This window comes from Ruditapes philippinarum, unplaced genomic scaffold (genome assembly GCF_026571515.1).
Source record: "Ruditapes philippinarum isolate M1 unplaced genomic scaffold, ASM2657151v2 ctg13859_1_1_1_1, whole genome shotgun sequence".
Taxonomy (NCBI): Eukaryota; Metazoa; Mollusca; class Bivalvia; order Venerida; family Veneridae; genus Ruditapes; species Ruditapes philippinarum.
In genome coordinates, this window is record NW_026854663.1 from 5,849 (window position 1) to 20,488 (window position 14,640).

General features: G+C 33.3%; 1 protein-coding gene across 1 annotated transcript; it reads right to left on the bottom strand.

The window, feature by feature from the left end:
* Positions 1-1,541: 1,541 nt before the first annotated feature.
* LOC132740704 (uncharacterized) lies at positions 1,542-12,423 on the bottom strand. Its single transcript, XM_060728670.1, has 5 exons — positions 12,269-12,423; positions 9,298-9,448; positions 7,943-8,091; positions 3,767-3,914; positions 1,542-1,960 (listed from the first exon to the last, which is right to left on the bottom strand). Exons 1-5 carry the CDS (start codon positions 12,330-12,332, stop codon positions 1,816-1,818), a joined length of 657 nt encoding a protein of 218 aa, XP_060584653.1. The 5' UTR covers positions 12,333-12,423; the 3' UTR covers positions 1,542-1,815.
* Between the last annotated feature and the right edge of the window lie 2,217 nt (positions 12,424-14,640).

Consider the following 14,640-nt stretch of genomic DNA (forward strand, 5'->3'; position numbering starts at 1 on the left):
TGTAACCATGCGAAAAAAGCGAAAATGCGTGTGTTTTGTGTATTGATTTTTGTATTTTTAACGCGAAAAAGCGAAAATACGATGGATGGAATGCGAATATACGACCAATTTTATGTATCGTATTTTCGCACTTCATCTGTTGTATTTTCACTTTTTTCCCTCGAAAATCCGAAAAAGCGAAAATACAAGGAGACGTCAAAGTCCAACTTTGTCATCCCTTCGTGTTTAGGCATTTTCGCCTTTTGAGGCGAAGAAGCTAAAATACGACATGGCGTAAATCAGAAAGTATCAAGAAAGCAGTCAACATTTTAACAGCATAACATGCAGCCATGTGCATGACAATGTCATTGAATATGAAGCCTATACACAACACTTTGAGACCTGAAGCCAATCCTTTTGGAAACAAATATCATAAGACTAACTGCAGAAAGTACATTTAACATTTTAAAAGTTCAAGAAGAGATAACTCTTAAAGATGCTAAAGTTATGAAACTTGTTATGTACATGCAGTGACTGATGACAAAGAACATTTACCTTAAGTCAAAAGTAAATACCATGGTTTGAAGTGAATCCCTAAAGAAGTAAAAAGTTAAAAGGGCAGATAATTCTAGAAATGTTGACGCTAAAGGTATATATTTTCATGTCATTATGATGTGGTTGATGATAAGTATGATATACTTGAAATTTCAAAATCCTTTGTGAGATAAAGCATAATATTTTTAGTTCAAGGGGTTGTTATTCTGGAAATATTGCAGCTTTGCCACATATGATGTGGCTAATGATAAGAAACATATATGAGCGCGTCATGCTGTTCGCTATTAGTTACTCTACTTGTAATAGAGTTAGCAAGCGAACAGCATGGATCCTGATCAGACTGCGCGGATGCGCAGGCTGGTCTGGATCCATGCTGGTCGCAAACCCACTATGTTGGTTTTGTCGTGACGCGGCTCATATTTAAAGTTTGATGAAATAAAGAAATAAGAGTAACAAACAACACTTTTAAAGGGAAAATTTGAAGGTTAATTCCAAGTTCAAGGCCAATGGAGATAATTCTTGAAATATTGGTACTAGAGTTATCATCCTTGTCACATATAATGTTGTTGATAATATGAAACATGCATTTGAAGTTTGAAGTAAATACCCTATTGAAGTAAATAATGTAATGTAAAATCAACATTTTAAGGAAAATTGTAAATTCAAGGGGGATTAGCCTGGAAATATTGGTTCTTGAGTTATGAACCTTGTCAAATATGATGTTGTTCATGTTGATGATGAGGAACATATATTTGAAGTAGATACTTTTAGAAATAAAGAAGTTATAGTAAAAGATAAATTACTACACAAAATTCTTCAGGCGGACGCCGACGCCGGCTGAGTAGGATAGCTTTTCATGTAAATACATCGTATTGTCGAGCTATCAATGGTACGATGATCACAGAACCTTGGTCGGTAAGGTTTTTTTTGTATATTTACGGTAATTGCAAGTTGAAAATTGCGTTTTACCGTACTAAAATCTAACTAGATAATGTAAAACACCGAAATTTTGTTTTGAACTTGTCATTTATAGAACTTTTTCTTACATTCTTTCTAAGATTAATATATATAAAAATATAAATGAATTGATATGTCTTTTAATTTTTATAAATCTGTTTGATCCAGCGATCTGTATCTGAAATTTTCAAAAACTGTAGCTTATTGCATGTAAAAATTATGCTTAGAGCTAAGCAATCGCAACTTTTCGGCCCTTTCCGTAAGTCTTCGTAAGTTATTATAGATAAAAGCCGAGGATGTTCCAGTTGAGAGCTAAGGTAATGTTTATTTTCTACAGCAACAGAAGTTGGGACCACAGCCAGTGTTCTTACAACTGTTGTATCTGTAAGTGTGCAGACCTTCTTTACCGGTTTCCGTATTGTCTAATGTTGCACTGTTGTACAAATGTAGTACGTTGAAGCAGGACTTTCTGAAAACACAAAATTAAAAAAAAAATCATTATATTTATTAATGATTATTAATTATTATTAATAATTAACATTAAAACTATTGTTTCATTTAAGTTGTAAGCAATTCATGCATTTAAATCTAATTCTAAGCATATTTTAGAGAGAGAAAAAAGTTAGGTATATATAAAATACTGATATTCTACACACCAAAACTAATTGCCGTGAAAACTCCAAGCCGATAAGTTTGAAAGTCTAAATTATTTCAAATCTCATCTTTCAAAGGAATCGTTAACTAATTAACATGTTCTTTAGTCAATCACCTATTTTTTATTTTTCATTTATATCAAACATAAAACAAAGCAGGCATTTCCAAAAGTGTTCTAATTCCCTGCGGGCTGAAGCCCGCAGGATACGCGTATGAAGGAGCACGTAACCTGTTTTCGATATATGGAGGAGCACGTGATCTGTTAACTGTATATGATTGGTTAATTAACCTTTCCAAAACTCTAGCTAAATACCGTATGCCTGTACGTTACGGATTAAGCTCTGGGAAATTACAACTAAACACTAGTGTGTGATATATTTTGTTTTTCTAATTTTCTATAATTATTTTAACGTTTTAGGTGGACTAAAAAATGTGCCCCCCCACTCCACTGTTTTGTCATTGTTATGACTCTAGGTCAATTGTTTTTGGCTACATGCGCCACAAGTTGAAAACTTAAAACCTTTCATTATGTAAAGGGCAAGAACTTTACAAATACTGAATAAATCCACAAGCGAACCCCAAGGTGCATAAGTACACATGCTGACCAACATTCTAGTAAATTTCAAGGCCTACAGGTCAAATACTTCTTGAGCTATGCATGAACAAGCTGAAAATTGCAAATTTATACTAAGTCAAGGGCAATAACCACATGCAAATACCAGAATAAACTCTGACAAAACAGAATAAATCCACAAACAAAACCCTAGGTGCACAGCTTCACATGCTGATCAACATTCCTTTAAAGTTTAATGACTCTAGGTCAAAATCTTTTTGAGTTACATGCAACACAAGTTGAAAATTGTAAATTTTCAATAAGTCAAGGACAATAACTCTAAAAATACTAAATATATTCACAAGACAATATCCAGGTTCACAACTACTTATGCTGATCAACATTTCTGTAAAGTTTCATGACTCTAGGTCAAATACCTTTTGTGCTACATGCGACACAAGATAAAAAGTCAAGGGCAATAACTCTAAAAACACTGAATATATCAAGACGAAAATACCGAGCCCCGAAAGATATATACCTTACTACGAACAAAATAGCCGTCTGGATAACTGTTAGTTTACACAAACATACATACATAATGATGAGAATGCGCAAGATTAAATATGACTAATACACTGAAAAGTAAGTGAAAGATAATATAACACATGCCTGTCATTGTTAAAGTGCATATTAGACAGGACCTGAGAGACAGTTGGCATTTCTTTTACTATACCGAATTATTGATGTAATATTGATTATATCAGGTGAGAGAACTAAAACATCACGTTTCTTAAGTCTATATAGATTACTCTCCCAAAATAATATTGACGGATTTTACTCATATCCAGGATAACACCATGTGACGTCACATTAGGCTATATAGTGGGGTATAATAAAAAAGAATAAATAATGCCTGAGACGATTTTGCAGAAAATGTGGCAAAACCTTTATCTGATTCTAGTTAAAAATAATATGAACAAATATCTTATCCAGGTTTGAAAAATAATTACAAAAAAGTTTGAATTGATTGTTTAGCCATCTATATATATAAGCAATAAGTATACTAACGAAATCTTGCTGCATACATCATCACAGGTGTCATTGCCAGAACAATTTCTTCTCACAGCGTAAACGTGACGGGGCGCTCCAGGCAAAATAGCAGTGCACGTGGCCTGTGCTATCTCGTCTTTGAACGCATTCGGATTGGGTAGAGGATCTTGAAAGATATTAAGTGCAATTTTTATTATTAATTATATTTGTAAAGTCATTAGAGACAGACAGACAGACATATACAGTAATAATACTGTTATTTACAATCAGGTTCTACAGTTAATGTACATGAGAACAACCTGATTTTTTCACATTGACACATATAATATTTATACACATGGCAGTTTGCATGCAGATTATGGTATGAATATAAATTGTGGAAAGGATTTTTACTAATTTTTCTATTTAACCCAATACTTCATGAGCATTTTGTGAAAAATGGCTGTTTTCATTGAACAGTCTCCCGTTACAAGTTCAAATTGCTGTAAAACTATAAAGACTGCTTCAATACTAATCAAACTTGGCACAAATGTTGACTGGACCATTGCCTTTGTAACGACATGCTCAGTCTTAAATTTCCCGTTACCATGGCAACGAGGGGACATCTCAAAATTGCCAAAAATCACTATTTTGCGTTGATTTTTTTCCATCAGAATTAATTTCAAAGTGCTGCAACTTCTCAATGGATTAAGATAGAGTCAAAGGCTTTTCAGCGTTGGTTACAGGTTACCTTATGATCGACCTGGGGTCATTTTTAGCCTCTCACAAGTCCAAAATTTTTCTTGGCGATGAGGGGGACTACCGCCCCCCTTCAACCCCCCCCCCAAACAGAAGGGGGCACATCCCCCTTCTGGCAACCCCTGATGTATCTTTTGGATAGATGGCGGCGCCGAAAAAGTGGCCACTTTTTTAAGCAACATTTCTCAAACAAAAACGAGTGTCTGGGGCCTAAATAAGGCATTTTTTCACCATTTGAGACAACAAATAGGGGGCGAAAAAGGCGTTAAAAGGCGTGTATATCCGGTAATCACAGTGAAAATTATCAAATACAATTTCACACTTTTCAATGACGAAACTACTTTTTTAAGATTTTCCCCATGTGGTACCTAATTTTTTTTTTTGCTAACAATTCTGACAGTGTCAGGTTGTTTACAGAAAAGCAAAGCTGAAATTGATAAACAACTTAAATGTCAAAAGTAATAAAAAGAAGAAAACTTACTTCTATTCATTCAAATTACAATCACCAAATATATGTCTCTATTTTTTGTTTGATTTTTACAGTCTGAAAAATACATTCCTTCCACATGCAAAACTGCTCTTGATGACATTTAGGCATAGTTAAGTATCCTACGAGCAATAACTGCTATACGCTTTATGAAAACATGAATAGCAATGACAGCCATCAGCCCATAGAATAAGTAAACAACCCAGCTTTCGTAAGGCAGCCTTTCAACAATTCCAAGTTTTCTAATTTCCTAGCCGCTTTTTGAATGTTAACACATCTGTCAACACTTATTTATTGTCTGTTACAATCCTCAAATAAGCTTTCTTTCTTTTAAAAAGGTGTATGACTAACAAATCCAAATGATATCCCTATAAATCAAACACAATTATTTTCCTCTCGTGAAATACACAACTTTTAAAAATGGCGGCCGCTTACATTTCACAAAGCCAGGTCTAATACAAATTCGCAGTAAGTAACAGAAATATGGATGGATGGTTTTACTTTTTCTCCTACAAGAATTGTATGTTTTTATTGTTAAAACAAGCGATCATTCTAATTTTCTAATAAAATGAATGATATCACCGCCATTTAACGTTGATTGTCGAACTTATTTTCAGCCCAAGACTTCTTGTATTTAATGAGAAATTCGACTAAATGAGGCTCCCAATGTTGAAAACAGATTTTAATATTAACGTTAAAGTGACATTATGCTCATATTTTCATAGTCAAGTTGAATTGACTCTATATATTTCAAAAGATTGACTGTTTAAATGGTGTTTGACAGTTGATATTGGAAAACGTTCAGGATAAAATTGTAAATATGCATAAAATATAAAAAGACTGTCTCACTCTTTTTATAAACTGAGCGTTAGAGGTAAATTCTAATAGAAATTTACAGAAATTTTATTTGGATCTGTGCATTATTTATTGTTTATGGGAAGTAAATTATTAAATTTAAAGGAATTATGGCAAGTTGTAACTTATTTTGATATTCACCTGTTCACACACTATATACCCTTGGATGGGCATTATGTCACTTAAATATTATGGAAGTTTCGTTTTAACTTTTTTTAACCATAAAATAAAAAGAATAAGAAAAAAAAAAACTGGACATACGATGTCTCGATCTTACAAAACGTAGGGCCTTTAGATATTTCATACCCGTAGTTTACCCCATTCTCTATAACGGTCAGTGCAACTAATTCATAGTAACAATATTAATTTTATGTTGTGTAAGTAGTAATTTTATTTCATCTCGTGAACTTTTAAAACGGCATTCTCTCTCGTGGCTACGCCACTCGTGAGAATACTGTTTTTAAAGCCCACTCAATGAATTTATAAAATTTCATCTTACACACAAACAAACAAATATCCTCCATATACTCGGTCATCAAATCTTAAATTATACAGTCACTTTAGCGATTATACAGCAATTTACGTAGTACAGATTCACAAGTGTGGCAAGGTAGAGTTCATAGAAATTGAGGATCTCGTGCGACTTTTGGATGTATACACGTGGGTTTACATAAATATGAAATACAGTTTATAAATAAAGTATTGAACTGATGAACACATGAGCTGAAAAAATAACAACATATAGATTGATTTGATTGCCTGCGCAAGTTATTTTTTGACATTTTTTTTCACAATTTGGAAACCGTTGCATCATGTTAATACAATAATGGCTCGGTTACATAACGTGTGTAAAATACCACATGTAATCATCAATCAATCAAGTTTGTATCTAAATATTGTTTGATTTTATTAACCTGTCAATTCCATACTGATTATACGGTCAATGCACAGAATATATTAATAATATCTAAATTCCGTTAGATGTAGGCAGTAAGATGTTGTTACTATGAATTAGTTGCACTGACCGTTATAGAGAAATAGGTTAAATATCTAAATGCCCTAAGTTTTGTAAGATCGAGACATCGTATGTCCAGTTTTTTTTTATTAATAACTATTTTCAACATTTTTGAAGTTATGGTTAACATGTTTTGCAATTTTTTGGTAAATACTATACTTGTTTAAGAATTAATTTTCAAAATTCATTCGGATTAAAATCAATAAATGTCATTTCAGTGCCGTAAAATACAACACAAAACGTGACAGTTCAACGTTTCTTAGTTGTTTCATATCAGTGTACACAATTTTGCAAACGCTTGAGAATTTTTATTAAAAGGTACTTAAATATAAAGAAAGAATAAGCCTAAAAAGAATGTCAAAAGAAGGGATCGAACTTCGGACCTCTCATACATTAGGTAATCACTTAACCGACTGTGCTGTTGCGGATGTTACGAGAACCTACATTAAGCTATTTGGAGTTTTCCAAATGTTAGTTATATACTCCTTGTATCATAGTTTGGGGACTTTTCTGTTGAAAATGTGTCAGAGTTAAATCGTATACATATACATGTAGTGCGTTAACTGGAGTGCAGGTATTAGTTACCACACACTCAAGAGCGTGCCCATTGATTGGTTCATTTTTGCTGGGGTTTACATATTGTGACGGAAGAGAAAGGGAAAGCGACAGAAATATCATATTCAGATGCTCGTTCATTGGTTACTTTTTCCCGGGGTTTCGTATTGTGACAGCAGAGAACGTGTTTTTATGTTTGACTATGATACAAAAGAGAAAGAACACCAAAACACTCGGCAATCTGATTTATACTCGGGGGCTACGCCCCCTCGTACAAATCAGATAGCCTCGTGTTTCGGTGCTCTTTCTATTACATATTAATTCTCGTAAAATAAACGGACAAACCCGAAGTGGGATCGAATATTTAAATGAGTGCTATAAGACAGGTCAATAAAATCAGACAATAATAGATTTTACAATGATTTGTCGGTAAGACTTCTGAAACAATACCTAATTCTTTCATAAAGTTTATCAACTAAATTCCTGTGAAAGTTTTTGAAAAATGTCCAACGTATTTTTTTCAGATTTCATTGAGAATACTTACGTTTATTGATAGCGCAACAACAATAATTTGGTCCACAACCTGGATTAGTACATGAGTTGTATTTATATGCACGAAGGCTCTCCTTTCCTGTCTCGGTGTTTCCTATCATGACTTCAGGATAGACGTGTACAGCATTATAGCAATGTTTCCTGGCAATGAGAATCACATCAATAATATATGAACAATCAATTTTATGAAATATTTTTCTAAAAGAGTTCCAAGCCAGTTTTTACTACGTAGTGCCACACAAGCACTGTTCTGAAACTTCTATCTGTTCAGGGACATTAAGGCAGATGTAAAATGTCCATGTACAGGGAAATACATAAAATCAAAGTGCTCAGTAAAGGTGGGATGACAGGTACTACGTTAAAGGGAATGTGGAGAAATATTGTGAAGTTAACATAAAATCGATCATTGATTAATGATGACCAATCTTGACCACCATTCGTTCATTTCTTCAGGTTTTGCATTTTATTTAATGACAAGGCTGGCACAAATCTCTATGTACATAAAATGTAATAGATAAGTAAGAATACATTAATTTATATCTAGACAAATCGTTATCAATTTAGTTCAACAATTTTTGTTGGAAATACATGTCTTTGCACGTCCGGACTTGTCAAATTTCCATTTTTTTGGAGCTGTCCATTATCTGTAATGGGGATATCAATATGAGTTTGCCAACAGTGCAGCGAGGATGTACAACCCGGTTTGGGATCACTTCCGCTTGCGTCAGGTAAAAGGCACGTAATGCATAAGAAACGGGGAAAAATTTGCGATAAAGGTAGCGAAATATAAACAAATAGGTATTTTGACTTCCATACAAAATGCTATCTACTATAAGAGTTTTACTACTTGCCAAAAAGAAGAAAATATGGCTATTAGTTACTTTTTGGAACTTTAACATGACATCAAAAGTGAAAAGTTTTTGGGAAAAAAAATGACAGCATTTTTAGGCTTAACGAGCCTGAAAGGGTTTGTTTATTTGAAAACATTTCTTCTTGGTAATGAAGAGGGGTAACGGGGAAAAGTCATGGCGACAACGTTAAAATAACAGATAAAATTTCCATTTCAAATGTACTATGAATACTCAAGATACTCCCTCGTGCATTTTTTAATCACGAGATGGTACTTGGCTAGAGGCAGAAACCATCCGCAAGCAGACAGGGAAGCTTCGCCATATAAACTAGAATGCCGTCCCTGACAGGATTTTAGCCAACATCAGTGATTGCCAAGTGATTGATTTGAGGACAATAAAAGTAAATCACTTTAAATTCAAAGATGAAACAAGGATTGTCTTTGGCATATTTGTGTTAAAAGCTGTTGTTTAATGTATGAATTAAGTGTGTATATACCCAAGTTTAGTGCACACCGCATCACATGTTTCTTTAGAGCCATAATTGCATGACCTCCTAACAGCATATACATGATCCGGTCCGCCAGTGAGTATCGATGTACAAGTTCCTTGTGCTATTTGGTCCTTATAGTTAAATGATTGTGCATGACCTGAAATAAACGCTGCCTTGGTGTAATTATACGTATTTATAAACTAAGTACACAATAAAATAAGCACATCAGGGTCTGAAATTTCGCTACCATTATTTGTTTGGTCTAACAACGAAATCATTTCTTTTTATAAAAAAAAAAAGCCGTAAAACAAACCTTGAAGTGGTAGGTATATTATTCAACTGACATTTTGTTATGTCTCATTTACATTTTTTTTTAGATTTTGATAATTGTCATTATAAAATTTACAGATGATTGTAAAAAAGATATTTAACTGTACATTTATTCAACCGCGTTACATAACATGAATAATTATATTTCCTGAATCATTTGCAGTCCTTATTACTTATTTGTGCGACTGCACCATTGGATTTTTTTTTAACTTTGAAAATAAACATAAAATTAAATTCATCGAGCTTTTCCAAAACTTTTCAAAGATTTTTATGAAATTAAACTGAACACACGAGAATGTATGTCTCGAAACCACTTTCAATTTATTCAAATACGTTGTTAATAGTTCACTATAGCAATAAAATTCATGAAAATTTTGAAAATTATTTAAAAGTAAAATATTGTGAAGTGAACAAAGAAAGTAATTTACACATTGCAAACGGCACTTACAATCCACGTTTATAACCAAAAAGAGGTCAAAATATACATACGAGTAAATACCTCCTAATGTGTTAGTAACGCAGCAGAATACTCAGTAGAATTATAGTGAATGATACTGCAAAATCAGTCATTAGTTGCACATAACATGTAAATAATTAATTAAATATTGAATCTTTTAACTTTTCTTAAAATCTTAATACAATTTTCAAAAGACTGAATTTCATGAAACATTTGGGCTCATCTGGAGGCGTGCAGCTTGAAATAAAAGGATTAGAAATTGAAAAGAGAAAGAATTTTCGTTTTATACCAGACCAAATACATAATTATCATATTTTTAAGAAAAATGATCACACTTGTGTGTAACATAATTCTTTATTTCCTCAAAACTCTAAAACACAGTATAGAGGATATTCAAGTTTTGATTTTATTTTCTATGAATACAGGATTTGTTTTCATCGAGTGGTATGAAATATGATAATTATATACTTATTTATTATAATTATCCTTTATCTCTCTCCTTAGACCTTACAATTCTAAAGACTTCATTTATTTTGGGAATTGGCTGAATTAAGAAGAAAGTAGTCCCGCAAGACACCAGTGAAAATACGGTAAATATGTCTCATTGCAGTGAAAAATAAATTTTTACAATAAAAATACGGTAAATGAAAATACGCATTTATTTCATTAATATTTTTTCAATATTTCATTTATAAGTATAAAATAAATATAATGTACTGTTGGATTTATACACAGAATTTTTCTTTTTGCATTAAATTTAAAGGCTTGTTCTTCATATATAGTAGATGATATTTCTCAAAAGCACAGTAGTTTTTTTTATATAAAACTCTTTAGAAATGTCAGACATGTGTTTAATAATGGTTCAATAATGGATTTCGAGCGTGAAGATGTTTAACGACTGGGGAAAGTAGCGCTGAACGTGAAATAACGTGTCATAAATGTAGCAAAATGTAAACAAAATAATATTTTGACTTCTACACAAAATACTAAATCACTATAATTATACCATTTGCCAACAGAGCAAAGAAAGCAAAAGACAGTTCATCTTATCACAAATTATTTATTTTTAAATGCAACAACATATCAGAAATAAAAAAAATGAAAAATAAAATTGATAGCGTTTTTTAGGCGTAATGTGCCTTTAACCGTCAGATAACTTTTATTGCACTCCGATAATATCCCGTTTCTTTCTTCTGAAGACATACTGGTCATAACAGAATTATTTTGAATTGCTTACACATTTTACTTAGTATAAAATGACTAATAAAATTTAAACGTTTGTGTATTTTGATAATGAAAGAAAAAAAGAGAGATAGATAGATTTATTTCGGCAAAGGAAGCATATACATATAGTTGACAATATAACATAGGATAAAATAATGAGCATTATTAAATACTATATCACATACGAGTAAAACTATGACATGCTCACCAAAACCAAGGATAACACAAAAAGGGCAAAAAGCTCTTATTTCCATTGTGGTCCTTTGTATTGGCGGCATGACATAGAGAGGCAAACCTAAATATAATCATGTTTAAAAATACTAATAAATCATAAAAATGTATATCACAGTCAAATCTTGAGTTAATGATACTCTTGTTTACAGCTAGGATTTAAAACACATTACTAAAATTGTAATAAGATAACTAGCAGACAATTTAAAATCCTGAGCTGAAAAATATATAAAAACATGTTTAAAAAAATGTTAAATACTGTTCATAAGATGGCTTTTGGTGGCAACCTTAAAACTTTGTAACCTGTTGATCTCCGTTAACTTTACAGGTAAATCATTCCATAATTTAATACCAGAGAAAGCAAAGGATTTAGAACCCTGGCCTTTGACCTTAGGTAGACAATATCCACCCTTTTGACTAAGTCTTGTACTATAAGTATGAATGGAATCTTGTGAAATAAAGTGTTCTGACATGTAATCTGGAGATAGGCCATTCTTTATCTTAAAAACATGACACAACATTATCTGTTCAACTCTTTTGTGGACCGGTAACCAGTAAGGGACTTAAAGTGGGATGGGTCAATGTGCGCTCTGGAGTCCAAGTCAAGTACAAATCTCATTAATAATAATTAATAATTAAAGAAATAATTTGATTTCTGTCAATCTATACATAAAGCAGCAGCAGCAACAACAACAACAACAACATGAATGATAATAATGATAAGTCAAAACTTACCAACAAAATGCAGCACAACCACGAACGCTATAAAGATGACACTTGTGTACTTTGACTTCATCATTACAAATGTATTCAAAAATTTTAATTATTGGTAAAGTGTTTTAATCCATCAACAGAACTGAAAACAGAACGTTTTCAACCACCTGTAAGACATACCTTTGTTTTTAAGGCTGGACAAGAAAAAACATTTGGTACTGTTTTTGTTACAAACTAACAAACACATTGCATGCTTCGATTTTAATATATTTTTAATATTATTATGATATATTATAAAGGTCGGTAGTTACACTTTTTTTTAAAGGAAAGAAGAAACTTCCACGGAATTTATATTAACAATTAAAGTCCGAGATACTACTTCTACTCTTATAGCATTTTAGCTACTAGTAAGTAGCATATACAGGGTTGCCAAATATTTCTGTTATACTTACAGATATTTTACACGTTTGTATCAACTCTAGTCATTATACTAAATCGCCTTGTTTCTATATATTACTCGATTTTTCACCATTATCTATTAAAATTTGATAAAATTCCGTCGCCCAATGGTTAAAAGTGCGTTGACTCCAAAGCACTTGCCCCTCATCGCTTTGGGTTTCTTGCCTGAAATAATGCACGGAGCGACACCTGAGGTCTTCCTCCTCCACCAGCAGACGAACAAACCCAAATGGTAGAAGCTGGGCTGGTGATGCTTAAGTGTTAAATATTTGATTTAGACTCAACAAAATATAATTTTAAATTTAATATATTGAATACTCGCCAACATTTTATAACAGTGTCATTTTATTTCATATCTGACAAATTATATTAATAAGTTTTATGTTCAACCAAGGCACTCGTAGTTGCTTACATTCATCAAGTTAATTTTTGTCCTCATGTTTTTTAGCAATAAATGAGATTTTTGTGACAATGATTTGTAACAACATTACTAGATATTGATTTGTGGAAAACATAAACCGATTTGACAAATTTAAAACAAACTTGATTCCAGCTAGATGAAATGTACAAGAGGTAATCAAGCACTGGTGTATTGTGATGAAACGGGTATTGTTGAAAATGCGTATGTGAGAAGTTAGCAGTGAACAGTGAGCTAAGCAAAAAGGCATTTCAATTTATATAGGGAAGGTAATGATCTGCTGTAATGCTCAGCTGTTTTGGGCATCTAGCAGGGCATTCCTAAATATAGTGTTAAAATGCTCTGCTGCAATACTCAGCTGTCTTGGCAATCCAGCAGAGCATTCCTAGCTTTAGTGAAAAAATGCTCTGCTGGAACGCTCAGCTGGCTAGGCAATCTAGCAGTGCATTACTAAATATAGTGAAAAAATGCTCTGCTGGAACGCTCAGCTGGCTAGGCAATCTAGCAGTGCATTACTAAATATAGTGTTAAAATGCTCTGCTGGAATGCTCAGCTGGCTAGCTAAACTGGCTAGGCAATCTAGCAGGGCATTCCTAGCTTTAGTGAAAAAATGCTCTGCTGGAACGCTCAGCTGGCTAGGCAATCTAGCAGGGCATTACTAAATATAGTGAGAAAATGCTCTGCTGGAATGCTAAGCTGGCTAGGCAATCTAGCAGGGCATTACTAAATATAGTGAGAAAATGCTCTGCTGGAATGCTCAGCTGGCTAGGCAATCTAGCAGGGCATTACTAAATATAGTGTAAAAATGCTCTGCTGGAATGCTCAGCTGGCTAGGCAATCTAGCAGGGCATTACTAAATAAAGTGTAAAAATGCTCTGCTGGAATGCTAAGCTGGCTAGGCAATCTAGCAGGGCATTACTAAATATAGTGAGAAAATGCACTGCTGGAATGCTAAGCTGGCTAGGCAATCTAGCAGGGCATTACTAAATATAGTGTAAAAAATGCTCTGCTGGAATGCTAAGCTGGCTAGGCAATCTAGCAGGACATTACTAAATATATGGTACAAAATGCTATTCTGGAATGCTAAGCTGGTTAGGCAATCTAGCAGAGCATTACTAAATATAGTGAAAAAAATGCCCTGCTGGAATGCTAAGGTGGCTAGGCAATCTAGCAGAGCATTACTAAATATAGTGAACAACTGCTTTTCTGGAATGCTAAGCTGGCTAGGCAATCTAGCAGGGCATTACTAAATATAGTGTAAAAATGCTCTGCTTGAATGCTAAGCTGGCTAGGCAATCTAGCAGGGCATTACTAAATATAGTGTAAAAATGCTCTGCTTGAAATGCTAAGCTGGCCTAGGCAATCTAGCAGGGCATTACTAAATATAGTGTAAAAATGCTCTGCTGGAATGCTAAGCTGGCTAGGCAATCTAGCAGGGCATTTCTTAAATATAGTCATTAGTGTAAAAATGCTCTGGTGGAATGCTAAGCTGCTAGGCAATCTAGCAGAGCATTAC